Source organism: Symphalangus syndactylus, chromosome 5 (genome assembly GCF_028878055.3).
Source record: "Symphalangus syndactylus isolate Jambi chromosome 5, NHGRI_mSymSyn1-v2.1_pri, whole genome shotgun sequence".
Classification (NCBI taxonomy): Eukaryota; Metazoa; Chordata; class Mammalia; order Primates; family Hylobatidae; genus Symphalangus; species Symphalangus syndactylus.
In genome coordinates this window covers 48,201,591-48,228,441 of record NC_072427.2, presented here as the reverse complement: position 1 = coordinate 48,228,441, position 26,851 = coordinate 48,201,591, and the positions used below count along the sequence as shown (strand labels likewise).

At 38.6% G+C, this 26,851-nt stretch overlaps 1 protein-coding gene across 8 annotated transcripts in view; it reads left to right on the top strand.

Annotated features, from left to right (window-relative positions):
- The first annotated feature begins 597 nt into the window (after positions 1 to 597).
- AQP9 (aquaporin 9) overlaps positions 598 to 26,851 on the top strand; it is a 69,120-nt gene continuing 42,866 nt past the window's right edge. For 2 of the 8 annotated variants that reach the window (XM_055278379.2, XM_055278372.2), the window contains exon 1: positions 18,011 to 18,387. In XM_055278379.2, the coding sequence (XP_055134354.1) occupies positions 18,277 to 18,387 (111 nt within the window). In that variant the 5' untranslated portion in view covers positions 18,011 to 18,276. Of the gene's footprint in view, positions 657 to 1,228; positions 1,326 to 1,381; positions 1,446 to 4,849; positions 4,970 to 9,482; positions 9,663 to 9,977; positions 10,114 to 13,890; positions 13,978 to 18,010; positions 18,388 to 26,851 lie in introns of those variants that run through there. The other 6 variants (XM_055278374.2, XM_055278375.2, XM_055278376.2 and 3 more) reach the window with 6 other exon arrangements.

Sequence of the window (26,851 nt, the reverse complement as noted above, 5' to 3'; positions counted from 1 at the left end):
TCCAGCCTGGGTGACAGAGCAGGAACTCATCTCAAAAAAAAAAAAAAAAAGACCTAAACCCTCTCCTTGCTACCGTCACCTGCCTCCCGACCACCCTAGTGTCTTTCCCTTATATGTAGCACTTTGTGGGGTAGCATGGCCTGCCGTGCCTCTTGTCTCTAGGATCTGTGAGTATAATAAACTTTTGTTTTTTTCCCTGAGCCTCTCCTGTATCTCCTCTTGTGGCCACACCTGATTGACCATCACATAAAAGATTACAAAACAATATTCATAAAGCGATTTGCATGGTACTTGACACATAAACAAAATGCTCAGTAAGAAGTGGCTGTTGTCCCTTGATAAGACAGCTGCTAGGCAGTATGTCCTGGAGATGTTACACAATATGATTGTGCTCCTCCACAATAACATTCTATCTAATCTAATCTGATCTAATCTACTTCCACATCAGATCAAGGGGGTGTTACTCTGAAACTATAACCCACTCCATAGTATTGTGAAATGTCTGAGGTCATGGTGCTGTCATAAAGAAAAGGGGTTGCTTGGAATCTAGAAAAAATATAGACAAAGAAGAGTCACAAGTATTATGTCCTTCTTGTTTGTCATACGGACTGTGTTATATGAAATAATTCATTTACTCCTCAGAAGAATCCCATGAGGTATGAACTATTATTATATTCATATGTCCTAAAAGGAAACTGAGGTGCAAAGCGGTTAATAGCTTGCTCAAGGTTCATAGCTATTAAGTAGTGAAAGAGAAATACTAATAGAAACCCAAGCCCTCTAACTTGGGGGTTTTTGAACTCAACCCTATACTCTTCTCTCTCTCATGAGTAAGGAAATGGTCTCCAGCACCACTCGGGTGATGGAGTCATGACCAACTAATACAATGTTCTGGTTCCTTCCAGAGATAGATCCCCACAGTAGAAATAGGTACATCAATCAGGTTACTGTCTGAATCTTTTCTGGAACAGAGTGATAGGAGTGAGGGTGCTAGGGTTTCTGACACAGAAAGATTCTGGTTGCTGGGCTAGATGTCAGAATGGATGGGGACAAGTTCCAAGAGTTATCTGAAGGACAGAAGCCAGGAGTGAAAGTCAGGTTGAGAACTGGGAACCATCTAAAGAAATATCAATCCCAAAGCAGATGGACTGAAAGGTGAAAACCTGGCTGAGGAAAATGGAGTATGAAATAGAGCCACCAGATGGAGTCATCAAGTTCAGGAGGGTCTGGAACCTGGAGAGAGAATCCCTGAGAGTGGAATGGAAAGCAAGTTCTTTCTTGAAGGGAACCTGTCTGTGGGTGGAAGGAGCAGTTCAGTAATAACAGTGAGTTGTTAAGGCAGCCATTCCCTCCATTCTAATCCATGTTTTCCAAGATTCCAGGAGTAATTTGGCTTCTCTGATAGACTTTACTACTAAAGAAGCATGTGCTGATCAGCCAACAGGGTAATCATGGTTGTTCTGCACAACGTAAGATAATAAATGGTCATCTTGTTTGTTAGTCAGTATCTGGTGAATATAGTATCACGATTCAGTTCTCCAGGGCTCAGTCACATTTGGGCAATACAATAAAATTAAGCTTCCAGATCTGGGAAGCTGAAGACATCCTGGGTCTCAGTTGATTCCACTCAAAGGACAATCATCTCCTTTTGTAAGAGAGTTAATCAGTCTTACCTTAACATCTTTTTAGGGGCAAGAAGTTCCATAAATTCTATGTACTAAGAGTTCATTTAACTCAATTGCATGCAAATTAAATGACAATATTAGATTTTACAAGCAGTAGTGGCACCAAGAAGTGGCTTGTAGGGCTTTAGGAATCTCCCAATTTCCATCACCTCATTCAAGCCTCCCCAAATGTAATTATAATGGACCAATTTTGGAGGTGTATAACTGACATTTTTCAAATCGTATTTAAAGTATCTTCACAAAATAGTTCTATGGGCCCGCATCATGCACTCAACACAACTCCAAGTCAAGTCCCCCAGCTCTTCTTCCAACCAGACTTTTGACCCTGAGGCCCCACTGTTCGTGAGTGAAATCAATAGCAGAACAAGGAGGAACAGCACATTCTAGAAGAAAGAAGACAAGACTAGAAATTAGGGGCCAGGTGCGGTGACTCAGGCCTGTAATCCCAGCACTTTGGAAGGCCAAGGCGGGCGGATCACGAAGTCAGGAGTTCGCAACCAGCCTGGCCAACATGGTGAAACCCTGTCTCTACTAAAAATACAAAAATTAGCTAGGCAATGGTGGCATACACTTGTAATCCTAGCTACTCAGGAGGCTGAGGCAGGAGAATTGCTTGAACTCAGGAGGTGGAGGCTGCAGTAAGCCGAGATTGTGCCACTGCACTCCAGCCTGGGCAACAGAGCAAGATTCTGTCTCAAAAACAAAAACAAAAGAATAAAAGAAATTAGGATATTTGATCCTAGCATTCTAGTCTTGGTCTCCCATGAGCTGACTCCAGGGAAGTCACTGAGCCTCTCCTGCCCTATTTATGGTAAAAGAGTTGGGTTATGTGTATATTACCATTTTTTCCAAATCTAAAATTCTCATCTTGTGAATCTCTCTGCAAGAAAGTAGATAATGTTATATTAATTTCTTTGCAAATGCATTTGCTAAACAAAGAGATGAGTACTTACTAACCAACGAGTCCTCATCCCTGTTCTAATTTCACCCTGGGCTATTTGATAAAATAGAAGTTCTATACATTTACCAAATTTACCAACACTGTAAGTGTTTTCTTAATTGGATTGAATTCATCTTGAGAGCGAGGGCTGCTTTTCATTTATCTTCCTGTATTCAGGACCTAGCACAGTGCTAAGCATCCATACACTCAAAAAATGCTTGCTGAACTGAACTGAGTCCATATGAATTTTTAAAAATATAATATAGACAATATAGGAAGTCCATTCAGTCAACATGTTTTAAGATAGTGGATTATCCCACTTTCAAGGTGTCACTTTACCTCTTTCATGTACCAAACATAAATATTTAAGAATCATAGATAAAATGCTCATTTGAAAGGTGTTGACTTCCATTTAGTTTCAAATAGATTGCAATGTTTTTCTTCATGTCCTTTAGTAGCATACCAAATTTCAACAGTCTCTTTGATATCACAGATCAAACAAAAACAAAAGTGACCTTGCTTCATTTAGTTAACTCACTTTCCCTTAAACAAATTCTCTCTGAACAAATGTTTGGGTAAACAAATGGTCTTCATCTTTGTACCCAAAAGATCAATGAACTCAGATCATAGAGGACATAAAAGTCACAGAGTCGAGGAACCCCTTGGCGAGCACACATCAGTCATGATTATGTTCAATTCAGATCGCTCAGTCAAAATGGAGCTGACTTAAATTTTTTTCCTACTGCTTATACAACTATTAATTGATTAGCTACTTCTATCATTTTAACTGTTAAAACCACTCAGGTTTGTGAGAATTTGATCAATTATTCTGAGATTCATCTACAAAAGATCTACCTGAGTAAACATAGTCAAAGTCTCCAAAGTCTTTGCATTAAGCCAGAGGTATTTCAAGATGTTTTTGAGTGTGTATTTCCATCAAGAAATATGGCATTTAAAAATACACCTTTCATTCACTACCAAGAGCAAAGGTTTTGGTACCAATGGCATAGTCTGCAGTGACTTCCTAGATAATGGTATATTTGAAATAACGTAATTTTGTTTTTAATTTTCTACAGGTCATTGTAGTATATTCTCAACAGCTTGCAAATTAATTTTTAAATTGCAATAATAATATAACCATTGATGGTTTTGGGAGATGAGGGAAGCTTTCCTTGCCTATGTGCTTCAGCGTCTCCTGGAAGTCTATGGAAAGCCACAGGATATTGGCACCAGGAAAGACATGGCATCTTTCCTGAGGATGAAGTAGAGGTCACCTCACTGAGACCAGTGGCCATTGCTGTTTCTCTCCATTATATTACAAATACGACGGCAGGAGAAGAGGGTTATATTGAAAGGAGCCATAACAATTGACTTTTGCATCCTCTTTGCTCAATGGAGCAGTTGGAATGGAAATTTGTTGAGTCGCTTCTGGAAGGAGAGATTTATGATCTAGCACCTTCATAGACATGAATGGCAATATAACCAACTGAAAGAATGAGAGTTGCTAGGACCAGAAGGAATCCCCAGATTCGCAGAACTATAAGGGGAGTACATGGGACTAATATTCAGCAAGCAGTAGGCTTTGAGGCTTTCCACTGGCAAAGCTCGAAAAGCAAGCAATGGGCTCCCGTCCCGATTGCTAAGAAATTTAGGGTAACTTCAATGCCTTTCTCAGGATATTGTGTTCAGCACCCCTGCTAGTGGGGGAATGGAAGTGGAAAAGTGCAGGGACTTACAGAGAATGGAAGTCCTAGGTGTTTTAGTCCACTGTTAATGTGTGGGAAATGTGATTCCTCAACCCAACTCCCAGGTAACCTGGTAAATAATTTAGGTTCCTGAAATACTAACATTGCAGTTGTAATACTAGGCACCTTACGAACAGTTGTTGCTAATGCCCTATCATCAAGGCACAGGCTTTTGTGTTTTTGCAGTTCTGAAGATGAGTTTTGACTGGATCACTCCCAACCTGTGTGATCAGCTGTGTGATTGGGAGACGCATATGGCTGGGCCTGTGGAGTCCACTCCGACCCAAGTGACAAAGACCAAGCTCTTGGCCTCAGCTTTACCCTCACAGAGGGCTGCAATTCTACCTAAGCTAGCTTTTCCCAGTTTTAGTGTATTCATTCTATGTAATAGCACAATCATAAAGAAATTAGAAAAAGTTGAACAACATTTTTAAAAAAATCATAACAAACAAAAAGTTATGTTCAAAATGTCCTTGCAGTTTTGGCAGTGGGATTTCCCCATTGTGCTTGAGTAATGGCAGAAGGTCCAATGGAACAGGATTCCAGAGGTGTAGATTTGAATCCTCACTCTCCACTAACTGCATCATGATTTTCGACAGGTCAGTCCTCTTTCTTGAGCTTCAGTTTCCTCTACTGCATAGTGAGGGTTTGCTTCACAACTTCTCATGCGTTTATTAAAGATTACACACCAGGCCAGGTGTGGTGGCTCATGCCGGTAATCCCAGCACTTTGGGAGGCTGAGGTGGGGGGATCACTTGAGGTCAGTTTGAGACCAGCCTGGCCAACATGGAGAAACCCCATTTGTACTAAAAATACAAAAATTAGCTGGGCGTGATGGCACACACCTGTAATCTCAGCTACTCAGGAGGCTGAAGCATGAGAATCTTTTGGACCTGGGAGATGGAGGTTGCAGTGAGCCTAGATAATACCACTGCACTCCATCCTGGGCAACAGAGTGAGACTCTGTCTAAAAAAAAAAAAAAAATTAGGCACTAAGTATCTAACAGTCTAACAGTCAATATTTGTTTTTAGGCACTCACACCATAGTAGGAGAGACAGGCAAGAAACAAGAAATTCATATATATATATATATATATATAAAATATGCAATATATCTGTTCTTTTTACTTTATAGGATTGTTTTGAGACACAAATAAAATAGTTGATGCAAATGTTTGATAAACTGTGAAGAGCTATTTTTTTTTAACGAAAGGCCCAGCATTCTGTCCATACTTGATTCTCCATAAATATTTATTAAATTGTGCTTCTGTGATTATCATTTTTCTGTGAAAATGTTTTGTGTGTTCGGTAAAAACAATCTTCTAGGTTTTCTTAGTTCATGAAAATGGAGTACATTGAAATGAGGTGATATTTCTAAAGCAGAAGATTTGTCATGACCACCTGGATATGGCTCTGTATTCTCTTATCCTTTCCCAAAGCCTTATCCATCTCTCATCAGCCTCTAAGACACACAATTCCTTTCCTTGCTCCTGCAACCCCTGACCAGAGTATCATAGATTCATGGGTCTCGGGACACAGAAGGAAGGAAAAGATATCATGTCTGTTATGCAAGTTACTGGTAAATTTTGTTTCTTTGCATTACATGTTACCTGTACTAAGCCCTTTAGACCATACCAAAAAGTATAAAACATAGTTCTTACTTGGCAAGAGTTTATAATCTATTTGAAGAGAGAAAACATATGCATGCATACACATGTACAAATACACAAGAAGAGAGAAGAAACTGAGAAACTGATGTGCTTAAGGGCTGTGTGAGTAATTCATACAGTGGGTGGCATATGTATTTGATCGTGGGAGATTTCCCTGTTCAATGGACTTGTGAGGGAAGAGCTCATAAGTGAATTAGTAAGTCCAATTCTTCAAAAGGTGAGGTGAGTACAATTTGGATGGAAAGAGAGGCGGAAGAAAAGCCTTCCAGATGAGAAGATATAGCACAAGCAAAGGCTTGTAGGCAGAAAAGAATAAGGAGTGTTGTGGAAGAATCTATATGTACCCTTCAGATAAAATGAAGTGTTTCATGCTGGGAATATTGAGATACATATTTGGGCAACTATGGAGGAGTCAGATTTATGGCAGAACTTAAATATCATTCTAGAAAGTTTGGACATTACCTATTACACAGAGGGGAATCACTGAGTTTTTATAAAGGGAATATTGGCCGGGCGCAGTGGCTCACGCCTGTAATACCAGCACTTTGGGAGGCCTAGGCAGGCGGATCACTTGAGGTCAGGAGTTCGAGACCAGCCTGGCCAACATGGTGAAACCTCGTCCCTACTAAAAATACAAAAATTAGCCAGGTGTGCTGGTGCACACCTGTAATCCCAGCTACTTGGGAGGCTGAAGAAGGAGAATCGCTTGAATCCAGGAGGTGGAGGTTGCAGTGAGCCAAGATTGTGCCATTGCACTCCAGCCTGGGCAACAAGAGCAAAACTCCATCTCAAAATAAATAAATAAATAAATAAATAAATAAATAAATAAATAAATAAATAAAAATAAAAAAGAGAATATTCTAACTAAATTATGTTTTTAAAAGATTTCTCCCCCAAACAAGGTGACACAAGGTGAATCATGAGCAGGAAGTTTATTTATTCTGCTATCTTTTCACTGTTGTTTTACTTTTTCTCTTTATTAATAAAAGAAATATAAGACATAATAATTTATGGTACAATTAACACCTGGGAACCCACCTTTTAGCTTATGGCAACCAACAGGACCATTTCCTTATAGTCCCCCAAATGTTTCCTCAAATCCCTTCTCCCACGCTCCTCAAGGGTCACTAATATCTTGAGCTTCTTATTCATTGTTCCTTTGCATTTCTTCATAGATTTGCCATCTATGCTTGGACTCTAAAAATATGTTCAACAATTTTGCATGTTTTTTCTTTATGTAAAAGTAGTAGTTCTTCACACATTCTTCTGCAGCATGCTTTTTTTTGTTTCAATGTTATATTTCTGGGATTCACTTATGTTGTCATGTGTAATTGTAAGCCATTAACTGCTTTATGGCATTTCATTATAAAAATGTACTGTTTATCCATTTAACCATTGATTCACATGTTTTTTTCTAATTATTTTGTTATTAGAAATAGTGTGGTCATGAATCATTTTATATATTTCTCTAGGTATATGTATGCAATAATTTTTCTAGGGTGTATTCCTAGGTGTAAAATTGCTGGATCATTATGTACACACACCTGAAAATTTATTAGATAATACCAAATTGGCAAATTGGGTTTGGTTTCATTCAAAAGATATTTTGCCAATTTACACTGTCACCAGAAATGTGTTGGTGTAGTAGTTCTACATCTTTTCTGACCCTTGATACTGCAACTTCTTTTTTTTTTTTTTTTTTTTTTTGCTTTTGCCAATCCAGTTGGTATAAAATGTAATCTCATTAGGGATTTAATTTGCATTTGTTTAATTACTAGTGAAGCAGAGAATATTTTTCGTGTTTATTGGCTATTTGGGGTTTCTCTTTGTGAAGTGCCTCTTCAGGTTTTTTGTCCATCTTCCCATTGGGTTGCCTACTTTTCCTTTATGTATATATTAGATATAGGCCTTTGTCTGCTATATATGATGCAAATATCTTCTTTTTTCTCCTTTTTGTCTTTTGATAAATAGGCATTGTTTCATTTTAATACAGTCAAATATACCAACATTTTCTTCTATGGTTTGTGCATTTTGTGTCTTATTTCAGAAATCCATCTTATGCTAACAACAGATGCTAGGCCTACAGTATTCTGACTTTTTTCTACAGTTTATGAAGGGAGGAGAAATGAGTAATTACGTGTATTAGGACGATGGTTGACAACAGTCTAAGAGAAGGAGAGTCTGACGATAGGGATCCCAGTCACTATTAATTTTGACCATTCAAACACAAAACACTAAAAAAGTTTCTAGAAATAAATTAGGAAAATTTCCAAATATATTTAATTTAGCTTTGATTAAAATTGAGACCAAATTTCCCAAACTTCAGTAGCAGAAATTTGCCATAAGTAATTTTGAGAATATCAAATGCTGGAGTAGCAGGTCACCTTTGTTCATCTAGCTAACAGGGAAGACTACTGATAGTTACAAAAATTTAAATTGTGTCTATTCTTATTCTAAATCTTGTCATCAGAAGGTTGGCTTTCTTTTTTTACTAAAAAGGACAAAAACTTTCCTGCAATACTGAGAGGTTTCTTTTAAGTTTCAAGGATGTTGATTTGTAACATTTAGAATATGAATGGTTGTTAAATGAAAAGCATGTATTAAAATGTTTGTTGAAAATTTTATTTATACACAAACTGTAAATTATAATGGCAATACAGTTATTATTTATTAAACATATGCTGATTAACCTGCTTATCATGACTTCACTCATCTAGTTTCATTTAAACAAAACAAAAATTAGCTGAGCATGGTGGCAGGCACCTGTAATCCCAGCTACTTGGGAGGCTGAGGCAGAAGAATCGCTAGAATCCGGGAGGTGGAGGTTGCACTGAGCCGAGATTGTGCCATTGCACTCCAGCCTGGGTGACAGAGTGAAACTCCGTCTCAAAAATAAATAAATAAATAAAAACAAACAAAATAGATCATAGAGATTCACTGAGAGTCAGGAATATAGCTAAAGACATATCAGCCTCTTGTAAAATGATATTTTGCTAGTAAACTAAATAGCTGATTCTAAAAGATTGACTGTAAAATATAATGTAGATCTAATTTTTATTCCACAGATTTAAAATTGAGGGGTGGACGAAGATACAGCAAACAAATACAAAAGTAGGAGTGACAATATTAACAGCACACAAAGTATAGTACACAACAAAAAAGCATTTAGTAGCTCAAAAAGAACAATTTACTTTGATAAAAGATGTAGCTCATAAGGAAGTTGTGAAAATGCCTGCATAAACAACTTAGCGTTCAATTACGGACGCAGGATCTCACATATATGTCTTATATATATGGATACAAATACATATATATATATGTGTTTATATATGTATAAAGGAGTCTGTTACAGTGATTGACCTTACACAATTGTGAGAGCTGGTTTAGCAGTATCTTATAAGACTATTGTCTTATGTCTGATGCTGATGCTTGATGTCCACAGGGTGGGCAGTCAAGAGAAGATGGATGTAATTTGAAGGGGAACAAGAAGAATCTGGAACCTACCAACACAATCTGGAGTTAATGAGGACAGACTTGTTGTAGGACTTTCTCCTTAGCTCAGCTAAAAACAGGGTCCTTGTCATATGGCCAGGAGAGATTAGGCTCACAGACACTTTGAAGGGTGAGAAAAGAAATGGAATTTATCGGGCAAAAAGGAAAAAACTTCGCAAAGAGACAGAGGTTCCTGTTAACAAGCCCCCATATCACAGATTGAACCCCCAGGTTACCACCCTGGATCAGGAGAGGCCAGGGTCCTCCTCCCTGCAAACGGCGCAAACTTCCCAAGGCTCCACCTCAGTGTACGCTCCTCCCAGTGTGCAGGCCAGTCAGAGGTTCTCCAGGGACCTTTTTATACTCAGCTGTCTTAGATTGACATCTGTCAAAACCTGTATCAGTTCCTGTTGCCTCTGACTTTTATGGTATGCATGTCCTACAGAAACGGGAACACGTGTTGTTGATGTTGAACATGTACACACCTAGTGCAGAAGCCAGAGAAACTGAAGGAGGACCCAGGGGAAGGTGGAGAAGGCCTGGGTGTGCCTGCTGTGTGCCTGCTGCCTTACACCACAAAGGTGAGCAAGCAGATAGGTGATGGTGTGTGTGAGCTACAACAGCGCTGCTGTTCAAACCTGTCCTTCATGTCTTGCACAACAATCTCTCTTGTGGTCCACCCTAACCAGAAATATACAGAAAAGGGAATTCAGAGAATATCATATATTAATTGATTTTAAATAAAACAAAACTATTTTTTACAAATAAAATCAAGACACAGCTCTTCAAAAATAACAGTAAAAATGATATACTTCTGGCAATTGATACCAAGGAGAAAAAAAGAGAAAAGCACAAACTGATTATGTTTGAAATGAAAAAGGATACTTTAAATTATACACTACATCTGTTTTATTAATTCTGAGATTCTAGATTGAGTAGAACAAATTCTGGAAAACCATAAATGACTAAAATGTACCTAAGACCTGTAGATGACAGTAACAATAGTAGATATTAAAATATTCTCAAAGATCTACTAGCCAAAGAGGACGTTGTCTCATATTTGCATGTACATAGAACCCATTAACTTTTTTTTAAATTTTTTTTTATTATTGTACTTTAAGTTTTAGGGTACATGTGCACAATGTGCAGGTTTGTTACATATGTATCCATGTGCCATGTTGGTGTGCTGCACCCATTAACTCGTCATTTAGCATTAGGTATATCTCCTAATGCTATCCCTCCCCCTTCCCCCCACCCCACAACAGTCCCCGGAGTGTGATGTTCCCCTTCCTGTGTCCATGTGTTCTCATTGTTCAATTCCCACCTATGAGTGAGAACATGCGGTGTTTGGTTTTTTGTCCTTGCGATAGTTTACTGAGAATGATGATTTCCAGTTTCATCCATGTCCCTACAAAGGACATGAACTCATCATTTTTTATGGCTGCATAGTATTCCATGGTGTATATGTGCCACATTTTCTTAATCCAGTCTATCGTTGTTGGACATTTGGAACCCATTAACTTTTAAGGAACAGATAATTCTTGGGCTATTTAAACTGTTCCATAGGGCAGAGAAATATGGAAATCTATCCAGTTCATTTGTTCATGGCTAGTGTTAATCTGATATCAAAGTCTGATAAGTAAAACACAAACTACCCTTTTATAGTTTTACTTATGAATATCCAAGCAAAAAAATCAAAAATAAGTATTGGAAAACTAAGTCTAGCAGTATATGTATATCACAACCAAGCAGGAGACTTTTCAGGAATGCAAGGCTGGTTCAATAGTAGATCATTTAAAATGTAATGTAACTAACTAATGACATAAAGAAAAATGGAAGTTTTTTAAATGAAAACTTCTCATTAAATATTCAAGACATTTGATAAAAATTCAATATTCATTACTGTTTAAAAAAATCTCAGTAATTAACAAAAAGCTAAGCATGATAATAGGAAATACAAAACTTACTGAATGACACACAGAGGTATCGCCTTTAAATAAATAAATCACATTTTTCCTGAACCTGTCATGGTTTCAAGGGTGGGAAAATTATTCTGGTAGGCTTAGACTAATCAGTGTTTACCCTTACATCTGAGAATGGTCAGTCTTCCACCAAAAGCCCCCAGTTGCATAGAAAGAAAGGCAGATTTTTTTTTTGAGATGGAGTCTAGCTCTGTCACCCAGGCTGGGGTGCAGTGGCACGATCTCCACTCACTGCAAGCTCCGCCTCCTGGGTTCACGCCATTCTCCTGTCTCAGCCTCCCGAGTAGCTGGGACTACAGGCACCTGCCACCACCCCCGGCTAATTTTTTGTATTTTTAGTAGAGACAGGGTTTCACCGTGTTAGTCAGGATGGTCTCGATCTCCTGACCTCGTGATCTGCCCACCTCACCCTCCCAAAGTGCTGGGATTACAGGCGTAAGCCACTGTGCCTGGCCAGAAAGTCAGATATTTAAATGAAAACTTGGTCTATTAGAAAGAAGTTTTAATAGATGGCAAGTAGAAAACTAACAATGTTTACTACAATATCAACTAGAAACCCATTTTAAACTATAAAGAAAGTTGATTAGAGTGGGCAGATAGAAGATATACACACAGAAATACAGTTTTGTAATGATCAGTTAGAAAATAGAATAAAAAAAGAGATCTCAACCTAACTTCAAAAATAAATACAAATAAATATCAAATGCCCAGAAATAAGCTTAATAAGAATTTGGAAGACACAACAGAGAAAATAATGTATCTTAACTTAAAGGACATAAAGAAGATTTGACTAAATGGACAGATGGACTATATTTCTGGTTATGAAAACTCAATATTATAACTTTATCCATAAAGTGAATGCCTTTTTATGAATTATAGTTGGGATGAGATAGAACTTAAAAAAATGATTCTTAAGTTCATCTAGCTAATATATGTTTGAAAATAATGAGGGGAGATCTACCAAAAAGTGATTAAAATATATAGCAAGACTAGAGGTATTAAAATAACAATTTTACTTCTGGGAAGTTTTTATATATAAGAGATCAAAATATTACAAAAATATTAGAGCCCCACTTTATACATCAAAATATATTCTAGAAAAATTAATGATTTAAATATAAAAATGAAACTGTAAAAATACTAGAATAAAATTTAGGACAAATTTGAATATTCTTGTTGTTTTGGGATAGTGCTGGTCTTTCTTAGCACACATAACAAAGTTAGAAACTATACAGAAAAAGGCTTGAGAACTGAGTACATAAAATTTTCTAAATCTTTATATCGCAATCAAATAGCATCATCATAAGTTAAAGGATAAATAGCTAACTGGAAAATGACATGCTGCATCAAAAAATAAAAGATTTATATTCATATCTTATAAAGAGCTAAAACAAAGTAATAAAAACTAAGCATTACATATGAAAAGTAGGCAGAGGACATAAAAATAAAACATAAAAAATAGCTAATGCATTAAAGATGCTCAACTTCACTGTTAGCCAAAGGGATACATACTAAAACAATACTTTTTAACTGTTAGATTGGGAAAAACATTTAAAAGATTTCAGCTACCCGATATTAAATCAAATGAGAAAACAGATATTTTAACATACTTTAAATATGCATACTCTAATTATTCAACTCTAGGAAGTTATGCTAAGAGATATAGATTCTCAAGGATGTCCATTGCAGAGTTGTTTTAATGAACAATAATTGGAAACAACCAACTGCCTATCAAAAGGAGTTTGTTTAATTTATGGCACATTTGTACAAGGGAATATTACATAGTCATTAGAAAGATGAATTTTACATTGGCATAGAAAGCTAAACAGGAACTTTTAAGTGGGAAAAAACATTTTAATCTAGTAAATGTTGTATAACCCTATTTTTAGAGTGAAGAAAAGAATAGATACTTATATATTATTAGATCTATTGAAACAAACTCTTCTTCTTTTTTCTTTTTTTTTCTTTTTCTTTTTGAGACAGTCTCGCTGTGATACCCAGGCTGGAGTGCAATGGCGCGATCGCGATCTTGGCTTACTGCAACCTCCGCCTCCTGGGTTCAAGCGATTCTCCTGCCTCAGCCTCCCGAGTAGCTGGGATTATAGGCATGCGCCATCATGCCCGGCTAATTTGTGTATTTTCAGTAGAGACAGGGTTTCACCATGTTGGCCACGCTGGTCTCGAGTGCCTGACCTTGAGTGATCCGCCCGCCTTGGTCTCCCAAAGTGCTGGGATTACAGGCGTAAGTCACCAGGCCCAGCCTACTGAAACAAATTCTGCAGATATTCCAACCTTTTAACAATGGTTATCTCTGACGACAGGGATTATAAGAAATTTTAACATTTTAATTTAAATACTTCTAATTTTTTTCAGTGTAATATGATTTTACACTCATGGGAAAAAGATTATTTCTTCCTCAAGTGGAAAAGAAAGAAAGTGGAGGAGATATTAACAGATAAAATGGTAATTTGGAGTGAAACAACTTTGAGGAATGTTTTTCAGTATTAGAGAGACCTGTGTTTGTTTTGGTCCTGGGGTGGTGGGAGAAAGCCAATGTTGGAAAGAGACTGAGAGTGAAGGGAATGTTGATTGGCCAAGGTTCCAGAGGGGCTGGAACAGAACGTTAACATGGGGCAAACAGTAGGAATAAGGAAAGGAAAGGAGGATAACATAAATAAAACTAAGGCAAATTTTTTAGGAGTAAGGGCATAAAAGGACTTACAGTCAACGAAACCTATGCTTTCCCAGTGGATTTGGAGAAAAAAGTAATCATCTCAATGGGAGGGTTGGGACTGTGAGCTGGAGGCATAGAAGAGTATGTGGTTGCTGCTGGGCAAAGAATGGGCTCTCAATTATCAAGTATGCTTGTGAGATTCCTGGGTTCCATCCCAGATCTATAGAATCAGTCTCTGAGGGAAGCTGATTTTAGTGCATGCTAAAATCTGGAAACTTGGAAATAAAAGGTTAACTAAGAACATGGAGCCACTGCTGATGCTATATCACAATTATCTGCAATAGAGTTAATCAATACATTTATGATTTTCCTCAGCAACATTTAGCAGCCTGGGAAGAGAAAGTCGGAGAAAAAAAAAAATGTATGGTTGGGCATACCCAGAGTTGGGCTTTGGCAACATGGGTGTGGAAGAAAGTCACTGGGTCAATGGAACCTGACATGCTGGGAAGTGCAATCATTAACATGGGTAATCACGAGGTAATAACTAGGTGGAAAGGAAGGCTTTGAGGGACTGGAATTTAGAATTAGGGGTTGTAGGGGACGTGAGGTCAGGGTGTGAAGTGGTTATACTTATAAACACCAGGGTTCTATCTTGGGATTGCGTGAGTGTAGGCAAAGATGGTTACACAAGGCAAAAGTAGATAAACACAGAATAGAATGTTGGGGAGAAAAGAAGGTAGGAAGGGGCAGAGCCAAGGGAACTATTAATAAAAGAACAGCATACACCAGCCCTGAAGAATCAGTATGGCAGTGCATCCAGGAAAGCTCATCAGCTTTAGAACCATTGACAGCAGTCACCATACTCATTCTTTCTTCTGCATGTTGGCAAATGCAGAGTTAGCTCTCAGATGTCCCTATGGTGGCAGCAGAAATTTTGGTTCAGTGTCTTGCTTACAACTCTATTGTACTCTATGGTGTATTCATTCAGACAACTTTGTCACTTAGACTATTAATTCCTTAATAATAGAGATCTGGTTTTTTTTTTTTCATTTTTAAATTCCCGCTGCTTAATGCTGTGCCTGACACATGGTACATGTTCAATGAAAACTTTTTCTGAATGAATGAAATTTAAAAGCTTCCTCATGCTTCCAGTTATAACTTTGGAGTCAGGGTATTTTGACAAAGGCACCCTCCCAGGTGGAAGAAAGGAGGAATACTATTCAGTGCTTACCTTCTTAGGATGCTTTTGAACATTTTGTTAGGTGGCTGGAACATTTTGTTCAGTGAATATTTTGCATGAGTAAGCTATGTTTGATGATGAGCTGTTCGTGGTGATGGAGGTGAGAAGTGTGACTGTCAATCGAAGGTAGAAAAACAGAAATAATAAAGATTCCATCCTCCTCTACCTAAGCATGAAATGTTCCATATCAAACTCTCAGCTCTCTTCAAACTCTCTCCCTAGGGAGCTTCTTTACTCCAGGCTCCAGTTATCACCACTATGAACACACAGACACTCCTTCTTCATCTGCACCCATATCACTTCCTAACTTACATTGCTCAGAAACCTCTGAGGCGCAATTTTGCACAAGCAGAATTAATGATCTTCCACTGCACTTCTGGTCCTCTTCCAGGATTTCCTCTGCCAGGGCTCAGCAGCACCTTCCCCAGCAAGTTAGGAACCCAGGAACCAAACTTTCTCAGTCTCTTTTCCTCATCTCCCACACCTAATCCATGAAATTCTTCCAATTTTAAGATATAAAGAACTCTTGGATCCCTCCATTTCTCCATTGTCAAACTACCACCCAGTTCTGGAATTCTGTAATACCCCCAAATGGATCTACCTATGACCATTCCAAGCCCCCTCCAATCCCCTCTCCACCTCACAGCTCGGAGGATCTTTTCAAAACTCTTATCTGCTCATGTCATATTTCTGCTTAAACCACCTCAATGACTTATGCTTTTAGCCCTAACTACCACTTACAAGGCCTAGTGAGGTCTGACCCTTGCCCACACTTTGGGGCTCATTTTGCATGCTGTACTCCTTCACTCTCTCTGGGACCAACCACAGTAAATTTCTCTCATTCTTTGAGAGGCACCTTGCTGTCCCCTACCCCCTACTCCCAAAGCCACCAAGGCCTTTGTACATGCACTTTCTTCCCCACTTCCTGTAGTTAACTCCGTGCTTCTTTCTGATCTCAGTCCCCACATGATTTCCTTGGAGAAGCCATCGGAGATCTCTCTGACAAAGTCAAATCCTTTTGTTATATTTGCTTATGGAAATGTGGCCCCCATCTTTGCAGCATGCATCTCAGTTGTTATTTTGTATTTATGTGTGTGGGATTATTTCACTTTGATCTGTCTGCTTCACTAGACTCTAGACTCTGTGAAGAACAAGAACCCTATGTGCTCTTGCTAAGTGCAGTGCTTGGCACGTAATGAGTGTGCAGTAAATAGTTGTTAGATGAGTGAATGGGAAGACCAGAGAACACTCTTGCATGTTATTAGCTGTAGTCACAGTAAGAAAGTCCTGTTTCTCTGGTCCATCCACTGGGACTTGGTAATGGTATGGTCATAGGTAACTCTTCTAGACAATGGTATTTATGATAACTTCATCAGGAATTAAAGCCAAAATGCTGAGATTTTGTCCTGGTTCTGCAGTAGTGTGGCCTCAGGCAGGTTATAACTTTTTAAAGTCTAAATTCTAAATGTCACCAACAGATCAGAAGTCTCCTTCTGCCTTTGGCCTCTCACCAGCTGCTTTCTCCATGTCCTCTCCTCCCTCCCTTTTTGCAAAGCTAGGGGAGGGCCTGATGCAGAGCTGGCTTCCCTGTGGGAGGACTGGAAGGAACCACACAGCATGGATACTAATTCCATGAGTCCACGTTGGTAATCAGAAACTAGGCCCGCCTTGGTATTTAGAAACTAATGCTATGTTCTATTTCTTCAGACAAGCCAGTTTTGAAAAACAAGGCTTGACTATTTGGCAGGACAAGGAGGTAGTCCCAAACACAGTTTGTTGCCAGCAAGGATGTCAATTTATCAAATTTAAAGGGTATAACCTAGGAGCCTTGGTTAGGTGTACTGGCTCCCTTTCTTGTTTGATTAGAATGACATACATGCCTATTGATCTCTTTCCAGCTCAGTCACCTCCATGCAGTAAAGAATTTCAAGCTGCTATTGTTTATTTCCTATGTATTATGCCTAAATATTTCATGGTGAATGAAGAAGAGTGACTATTTTCAAACTGGAATGCTTCTTCAGAAGAAACCCAAAAAGGTGACTCCTCCATCTTTCTGATTCTTGGATCCTACAGTATCTTCAGCAAATGAAGCCCAGTTTCACAACCAAAGAGGTGACTCCATCTGTCCTACAGACTTGCAGTGTGAAGCTTGCAATGGTCTCTCTGTATGTTAATTTCTCCATCTCTAGGATGGCCTCTGTGGTTCTAACTAACCTCAGAGTGGTATCATGAAGCCACTGAAATGATACCGGAAGAAAACAAGAGTGATTAACCTTCTAGGATGATAAATCTATATTTTCTTCAAATTCTTCATTTTGCATAAAAACCTTTTTCAGAAAAGAATGTTTACATTGGATATATCTACACCTGATTTGACAATTCCAAACTACACCCCAACCACCTACTTCTGAATGAGAAGAAAAAAAAAATCAGAAGCCTGCAATTGTGTAACATGCAAATCTTTTCTGGACCAGGGCCCATCACCGTGGTTTGGCAACACAACCGGCACATCTCTTTTCTCATCTCTTGAAAAAAACCAACAGAGAAAAAAGTACCTTGAGAATAAAGGTAATGATTAATCTGTCAGGCACAAAAAGGATCATTTTGGGGATTTCAGGTTCTAAGTCGCAGATACAAACAAATAGCAGCGAACAGGGAATGACAGTTCCACCGGAAGACAATTAAGCCACAGCCTCTAATCGGAACAGCATTTGTACAGAGACTCTCACCAGACATCTCCAGGAATCTGTGAGCCATTGTCAAAACGTCCATTTTCATGTGGTTGTGAAAGTGAGGACCACAACAGGTAGGTATTGGTGGAAACAGGAGTCCTCAGAGAAGCCCCAAGATGCAGCCTGAGGAAGCAGAAAAGGCGAAAAGCTTCAAGCAGAGACTGGTCTTGAAGAGCAGCTTAGCAAAAGAAACCCTCTCTGAGTTCTTGGGCACATTCATCATGATTGTAAGTATTTCCTGATTTCCTACATTCGGACCCAATAATGCCTCCCTAGCTGCCAGGCTGGTAGTGGAGAGTTTTGTTTGGTTTGTTTTCTTTAGTTAATTATCAGATTCATCTTTTCCAGGAAGCAACAAGTTTACTAGAGGCTGTTTGACTATTTAGTGGTTGTGATATTAAGTTTTCAATTACCCATTGCATTTATCCACAAAAGTTGATGGGAATGGAAGAAAGGGAGTGAGTGAAGTGCCCCTCTTTATTTCAGGTATTTACTTATACTCTAAAATGGCTTTGTGATTTAAAAGTCAGTCGTTAGTGTTTTCATTGATCAATTGATTTGTACCTTGCTTGCTTCCTCCAAGCATTGGGGTGACTCAGCCACCTGGAATAAGCATCAATAGTCAATAAATATGGTTGGCAAAAATATATATATGGATGGCAAGAAACATCTCAGTATGACAAGTGCTTGACAAGTGTTGGGCTGTCAGATCACTTGATTTTTAAGAAATTAAAAATTGCACTAGGTAGAAATAGTGTACCAGGCAATAGTCCAGCTTTAGTCTTGTATCATTTTTGGTCTCTATTTAAATCAATCTCTAAATATCTTTGGAGATTTACAAAACAATTACAAGAACCTTCTAGATATAAAAGAGGGACGACTTCTAAGAACCTCTTGAGGATTGCCCAGAGATTTACTTAGCTATTAACAAGAGACTGGAAAGTTTACGTAAGTGGTCTGGGCTTTCATTTTGCTGCACGTTCTAGCATTCTCTGTATCCTGAAGTTTTACCTGGAGCCAGGTCATTTGTGAATAGAAATGTATTATCATGTGGTAACTATTGATTTCAACTGGTTTTTTTTTATCCTGCTTAAGGATTTCCTACTCCAGGTATAAATAATTCCATTTTCCTTAAAGAGAATAGCCCATAAACTCTGTGCATTAAAAGTTCTTTGCTTTGGGCAAATACATAATAATTTAGAAGAATAAGCTTGGAATGCATCAGCTAAGCCAAGATTGAGAAACAAATGTGAACTCAAAAAATTGAACTAGTGTAACGTGAAGAGAGAGTCATAAGTTTTCTGGTCTCTGAGAAACACATTAGACCAGATTTGCTAAAGTATTTTCAGGGAGTTATGGACAATTTCTTGCACTCCTCATCTTCCCTTGGCGTTCATTCCTGGCTGCTCTGACCACACTCACTGTCATAATGTAGTAAGAGGAGTTAGAAGGAAAAGAGAGAAGATGAAAGTCAGTGATTCTTATGATTCCCAGTCACTGCTTACTGGAAAATCTTTCTTAGTGAGACTGAGACCCCTCTGTCATGTTACTTGACAATCTGGCCCCAAAGAGGAAAGCAGTTGTCAATACAGAGTGATTACAGCCTCACAGTGACGAGTGGGTCAGAAAAGTGAAGCAAATTCAGTTACAATTCTTAGCGCTCTGCAGAAAACAGAGGAGGAAGTGAACTACACATCTTTTTTTTTTTTTTTTTTTTTGCAACCAAAAAGTTTAAAACCCTCTTTATTTCTTAAGAAGAACCTGTTTCATAATCCCATGCTTTCTGTGTTGAAAGTGAAATTTGCTTTCAGCAGTTCACTGTTCAACTGGCCTTGTGTCTTCTCCACTACGCAAGGTAGGGGCTAAATAAAGAACATCTTGATATTGTCTGTTGAAAAATTAAACCTAGTGTCTTCTGGATAAAGCCAGTCATTTCCTGAAATATTTAATTTCCATTTATACCATACATTTATTTTCTAAAGTGAACCCTAATAAAATCTGCAACCTTGATTATCATCTTCAGTTTTGTTGGAGCTTGTGGGGACGTATAAACAAAAAGTTCCTGCACAAACACAATTTTTTTAAACCAAGAAATCTACATGATTTTGCTCAAAGTTTATCCAAAGTAATTTTCTGCTTTATTAGAGAATGTGCATTTTGCCTTGTATTTTCTAGTAAAAAAAAAATTTTCTTTGTACATTGATAAGGCAAAGGGAAGGGGAACATTGAAAAGATGGCAGAGGATATAAAGGACTCAGTCTTTCAAATACGTGAGACTGTTTTTTTTCCCCCAGCCTTGGAAGTCTGGTGCTATTTTTTTTCCCTCCTTTCAAAAACTGCTCTTATTGGGAGCATCTCAAACTAATCCACACCATGGTATAAATTAGGGGTCCCCAACACATAGGCCACGGACTGGTACAGGTGGTCCCTGGTGCTAAAAGGTTGGGAACAGTTGGTGTAAAGGACTGATAAGGCCTACTGGTAGCATTAAGAGAAAAGAAGGTCCATGAAAAATTCTTTGTAAACTACAACTAAAACCAACAACAATTAAGTCATAAGCCAAAAAGCTAGCTCTAATTTGGCCTTTTAGTCATTGGGATAGGTAGGCCTTTCACCTTTACTAGTGTGGGGGAAAATTTGCAATGCAAAATGCTGATCTCTTCCTTGGGCTGAACTTCACAGAATCTCTAGTCATGTCTAGTCATTTCTCACAGGGACTATGCTCATTCCTACTACTCTATATATTCTCCTCTCTCTCCAAACTTTTCAGGATTCTTTGATACAGAGCTCATCTTCTTGAAGATGCTGAAGTGAACAACCCAGCAAGCAGCCGTATTTCCTCCTGAGGTGGAAGGACAGCATTCCAGGGCTGGACTTTTGAGTAGATAACATACTGTGTAGTCGGACAGATCCTAAATTCTTTTCTCACCCTGTCAAGCTTCCACATTAGAGGTCTAACTTTTGCCATCTCTTAGAATGGAAAAAAATGCAAGTACTTCTGCTAAAAGTAGTACCCTTGATCTTTACCTTCAGTGCCCTGAAGGAAATAGAAAGAAACTATCCTGGAACACAGACTATGGAGGAAATAGGGGAGTGGGCAGTATGGGAAGGAGGAAGGAAGGACGGGGATGGTTGATTGTATGTGAGAAATTTCAGACACTGCAGTGTTCCCTTCTTCCTGCTCCTACCTTCCGCCAGGACTGGGTGAGAAAGCGTCCCTCCTTGCTGGGGTCACAGAGTTTGTCACTCCATTTTGAGAGGATTCTCAATCAGATATGCTGGTTATAGACCCTCTAGGGCTTTAAAATTATTATTACAAAGTTTGTTCAGATCTTGAAGTAGGTCTATTCTATCTTAGGGAGCTTTTGAGACAAAAGAATCTATGGTCAGGATTTAGAGTGAAATCAGAAAGTTTATAAGCCAAATTAAAGGAAACATCCACTTTGCAGGGCAGAATCCAGGACAATTTTGGTCTAGTACATTATTTGGAATGCCCAGGTACTGGCAGGAGAGCTCTGAGATAAGGTGGGCAGATATCACTAGCCCTTTTTATTGGTGGAGAAGCTGAGCTCAGGCTGATGTAATCATGCATCCCAGGAATCAGCCCAGAGCCCAGTTGCCCTGCCCTGGGCATACACTTGCCCTTGGACTTCCTCTGTGCTCTTCCCTTGAGCAGCACAGAGTGTGCGCTTGTCCAAATTCTCATTTCTGTTTATATGTTTCCTGAAGAGAGAGAATGGAGAGCAATCAACTGCATTTTGCCAGATGGAGAGACAAGTGTAACATAATTAAGAGGCTTATCAGCCCTTGAATGAAAGAGCTGGGCTTGATATCTTGACTCCACTCATTCCCTAATACCATCATTTGATGAGAATTAACTCCTTTCATGTGAAAGCCCAAGAGAACTTGACAAATTTTGCAGCTTAAAATACATTAGCAGTGTCAAAAGATGATTTTACAGAACAGACATGATCATGGTGGGGATATTTTATAGAAGATCTTCTAGCAGAGTCTTGGGATCTCTTCACCACCTACAAACACATTCCAACCTCAGGTAACACCAGGGTTCTGAGGTGGCTCAGCGATGTCTTCAGCTCTGATAAACACACTGACCATGCATTGCACTGTGTTTTTCCTCTAGTATTTCTGTTTTCTGGCTTTTCCTCAAGACCACTTTTTTGGTTCAGAGCAAAGGACTTATAGGAAAGTGGGCCTCAAGAGACCCCATAACTTCTCTGTCTTGCTTTCTGGCTCAACAGCCACCTGTTATTCTGTTTCCTCCATGCTTGGTTCTTCTAGCTTGCTATTTTACAAAACCATCCATCTCTCCAAGTCTAGGGTGCCCAGGACTGAGGGCCACACAGAGCTAGAGCTGTCAGTTGGCCAACAGATGCTAGATCAGAAGCCCCTGCTGTCAGCAGTTCCCTGGATTCTGTCTGTGGGTGATTTGTCTGTCCAAGTCGTGCAGGTATCCACCATCCTCGGGCCGTCACTCAGAAGCTTTGGAATAAGATGGTCTCTGTTGCCTGACCCTTGCATCACTCAGTTGAGAGAACAGTCACCCACAGTCTTGCAGAATTTTATCAAAAGCTCTTTCCACCACAGCAGAACATCAGAGGATGTCTACCATCAGTTTTACCTGCCCCTTGTTATTATGATTTATGTTCAATGCTCAGTCCTTCAAGGATGGGTACTTCTGTACTTGGGAGTTCTGTCCCTTTAAGAATGTCTGAGGTTCTAAATCTGAACGTGCAGCAGTGCTAAACACTGGGGATTCTCCTTAGATCCTTGCCTTGAAGCAAGAGTTTAAAGACTCGAGGCTCTCTCCTGTCAAACATGATGACAAGGACAAGAGAGGGCAAAGGAGGTTAACACTAAGCACACTCTATACCCCAGACACCTTGATCCTTAAACTAAATCTAATGAGGTAAAGATATTGCTCTCATTTTATAGATGAGGAAATTAGGACTTAGTATGGTTAAGTGACTTGACCACAAGCAAGTGTGTGGTGGAGCTGAGATTAGAATCAAATCTCTCCAGTTTCTCTTAACCACGCTACAGTTAACATTCTAATATATGCTTTTGAAGTTTTACTACAGTTGCCTATAAGAATATATATTATAGTTTTATATGTTTAAAAATTTACATATATAGCTTCATAGCTTATACACCTTCTCCAATTTGAGACTTTTCCCCAGAGACACTTTCTGAAATTCATTAATTTGGGAACATGTATGGCTGGTTTATGTACCCACCGCCCTCTCAATATTGATTACAATTACCAAGACTGCTACATTGAACATCTTGGTACATGTCTCCTTGTACACATGTTCAAGAGTTTCTCTGGAGTATATACCTAGAAGAAGACCTGGTGGTCCTAGGGTATGTGCATCCTCAACTTTATGTGTATTATAAAATTGCTCTCCAAAGTGATTTCAAAGTTGTACTTCCAGTAGCGACATGAGTTCCCATTTACCCCATACTCAACCATCCTTGATATCACCCAACTTTTATATTTTGCTAATTTGACAGATAGAAAAATGGAATTTCACTAGTAACTGTACTCAATTCCAGTGCAGTGATTATCTTTTCATATATTTACTAAATGTTTAGGTGTCTGTTTTGTAAATTGCCTGATTACAGCCTCTGCACATTTCTCTTTGGGATACTTTACTTTTTCTTAATTGTTATAGGATATTTGTATTTATTTAAAATCCATACATTGAGGTATTTTGTGTTTTCTTATTGAGGTTTAATATTTTGCTTTTCATATTTGTGTCTTTAAATAATTAGAATTTATTTGGTGTATGATGTGGGAGCGGGGTCTATTATCTATGTCTGGAAGGATAGACAATTGTCCCAAGACCAGTTTTGACTGTCTATCTTTTCTCCACTGATTGTGATGACATTCCTATCATACACCTGTTCACATGCATATGTGGTTCTATGCCTAGACTATTCAGTGCCATTGATCTGTTTGTCCAAACTTGCACTACCTCATATACCATTTTTTGTTGTTGAGAACATTGTTTGCTGCTGTTGTTGTCTTTCTACTTTTATTACCAAGGTTATATTAGACTCATGAAATGAATCAAAATTTTCCCTTTTTTTTTCTATTTTCTGGAGCACTTTGTGCAAAATGGGGGTTATCTATTTCTTGAAGATTACTCAGCATGCACACGAAAAAAGAGAGGGATGGACAGATGACAAGAAAAAATTGCTTTAAAAGTTACAGGTCTGGCCAGGTACGGTGGCTCATGCCTGTAATCCCAGCACTTTGAGAGGCCGCGGCGGGCAGATCAAGAGGTCAGGAGTTCCAGACCAGCCTGGTCAATATGGTGAAACCCCATCTTTACTAAAAATACAAAAATTAGCTGGGCATGATGGCATGCACCTGTAGTCCCAGCTACTCAGGAAGCTGAGGCAGGAGAATCGCTTCAACCCAGAAGGCGGAGGTTGCAGTGAGCTGAGATTGCACCACTGCACTCTGGCCTGGGTGACAAAGCGAGACTCCATCTCAAAAAAAAAAAAAAAAAAAGATATAAGAAAAAAACTCTACTATACCTGAGGTGACGTCCTCTTTTCAATTTTTAAAAAGAAGTTTGTTTTCCATTTCAGTGATTTCTGCTTTGATCTTCCTTATGTCCTCCTATTGAGTTGATCAGCTTTCTTTATTCTTGCCTTTTCTCCTCTGTGTGCCCTTTCTATTAAAGTATTTACCCTTAGGCTGGGCGCAATGGCTCATGCCTGTAATCCCAGCACTTTGGGAGGCCAAGGCAAGTGGATCACCTAAGGTCAGGAGTTCAAGACCAGCCTGGCCAATATAGTGAAACCTGGTCTCTACCAAAAACACAAAAATTAGCCAGGCATGGTGGTGTGCACCTGTAATCCCAGCTACTCAGGAGGCTGAGGCAGGAGAATTGCTTGAACCTAGGAGGCGGAGATTGTGCCAAAGCACTCCAGCCTGGGCAACAAAATGAGACTTTGTGTCCAAAAAGAAAAAAAAAATTACCCATATATATGTATCTATATACATATATATATATACATGTATCTATATACATATATATGTATCTATATACTTGTCATATATAGATACATATGTATGTATCTATATACATATGTAGATACATATATATATTTTAACTTAAAGTAAATCAATTTTTCTTCTGAACAACACAAAAACTTAAAAAAATCCTAATTCCAATCAACCACTCCATCTTACATGTCATTGTTGTCTAATATTTAAATTTTTCCCTCATTATTATTGTTATTACTGGTGTTTTAAAATAAATACTTATTTTTGTTTGCTTATTTAAAAATGCATTCCTATCATTTACTGGTTTATTTGCTAATCATTACTGCATACACCCACTACTTTCTCTTGGGTTCTATCTCCTTCTTCTTGCAGATCTTCCTTTAGAAAATTTTTCAGGAAGGGTGTGTGACAGATGAACTTTCTTAGTCTTTGAATGTGTCTATTTCATGCTCAAGTGAATGATAAATTAGCTGATACATTTTAGGTTGATAATTATTTTTGCTTGGCATTTTTCAGGTGTCTCTGTCATTTTTCCAATGTCTCTGTTATTGCTGTTGACAAGCCTGTTGGTCTCATTTTTGTCCTTAATAATCTGAATTTATCTGGTAACTAATAAGAGTTTCACTTTGTTTTTTTATTTTGAAATTTCACTGTAACGTGCCTAGAGGTGAATTTATTTCTAGTTCTTAACTCATTTTTCATCTTCAGTTTAAAGGGTTATAATGTTTAGCAATTCTGGAAAATTTTCCTCTTTATTACCTTGCCTTTCCCCCAGTCTGTTTTCTCCTTTTAGAAATCCTACTATACTGGTACGCATGTTTGACCCTGTCATTTTTTATGCCTCAACCATTTTTTTCATATTTCTTCTCTTATTCTCTTAATCCATGTTGAGTTTTCTATAGTTGCTGTTTCAAATCTATCTTTCAGTTCACCAATTCCCTATTCGGTTCTATCTAATCTTCCGTTTAACACGTTCATTGAGTCTTTAGTTTCACTATGTTTTCATTTCTGTATGTTTTATTTGGTTCTTTTTTTTTTCAGTTTCTTTTCTTGTGTGCTTATTTCTTTCATTTCCTTAACTCTCCAAAGCCTGATATATTTATAGTATTTTAAACCTGTTCTGTCATCTCGAGTTTTGGGGGAGTGAATCATTCTGCCTGTTTTATCTACTGACTCTTATTCATTAAGAATCTTTTCCTTTAGTGTTTTATGCATCTGTATTGTAAATTCTTCAGGGAGATTTATTTTTCCCTGTGGGAATTCCACATGGCCTAAGGTGTGGATTTGTTCTTCCAGAGCAGGTTTGCATTTGCTTCTGCTGGGTTCCCCAGGTATATAGCCAGCCAGAAATGATTGCTGTGAAGTGGCAAACTAAAAAGAGAAGCCTGGGGGCTGCAGGTGCCTGTTGAAGAGCACTCTCCCAAAAGAACGGCACTCTGTGCCCTTTCTCCCAAACTGGGATGTGTGACCGTGAATGACTAAGAGACCTCGTGCTTCCTACAAATGAGGCCAGCTCTTTTGACATCCTTAGACTTTGAGTCAGTAGCAGCTGAGGGAGAATTTTCCTACAGACTTCCCCCTATCAGCAATGAACGTGGAAGACCAGGCTTACCTGGGAAATCTCACAGTTTCAAGGCGCTTGGGAGAAAAGT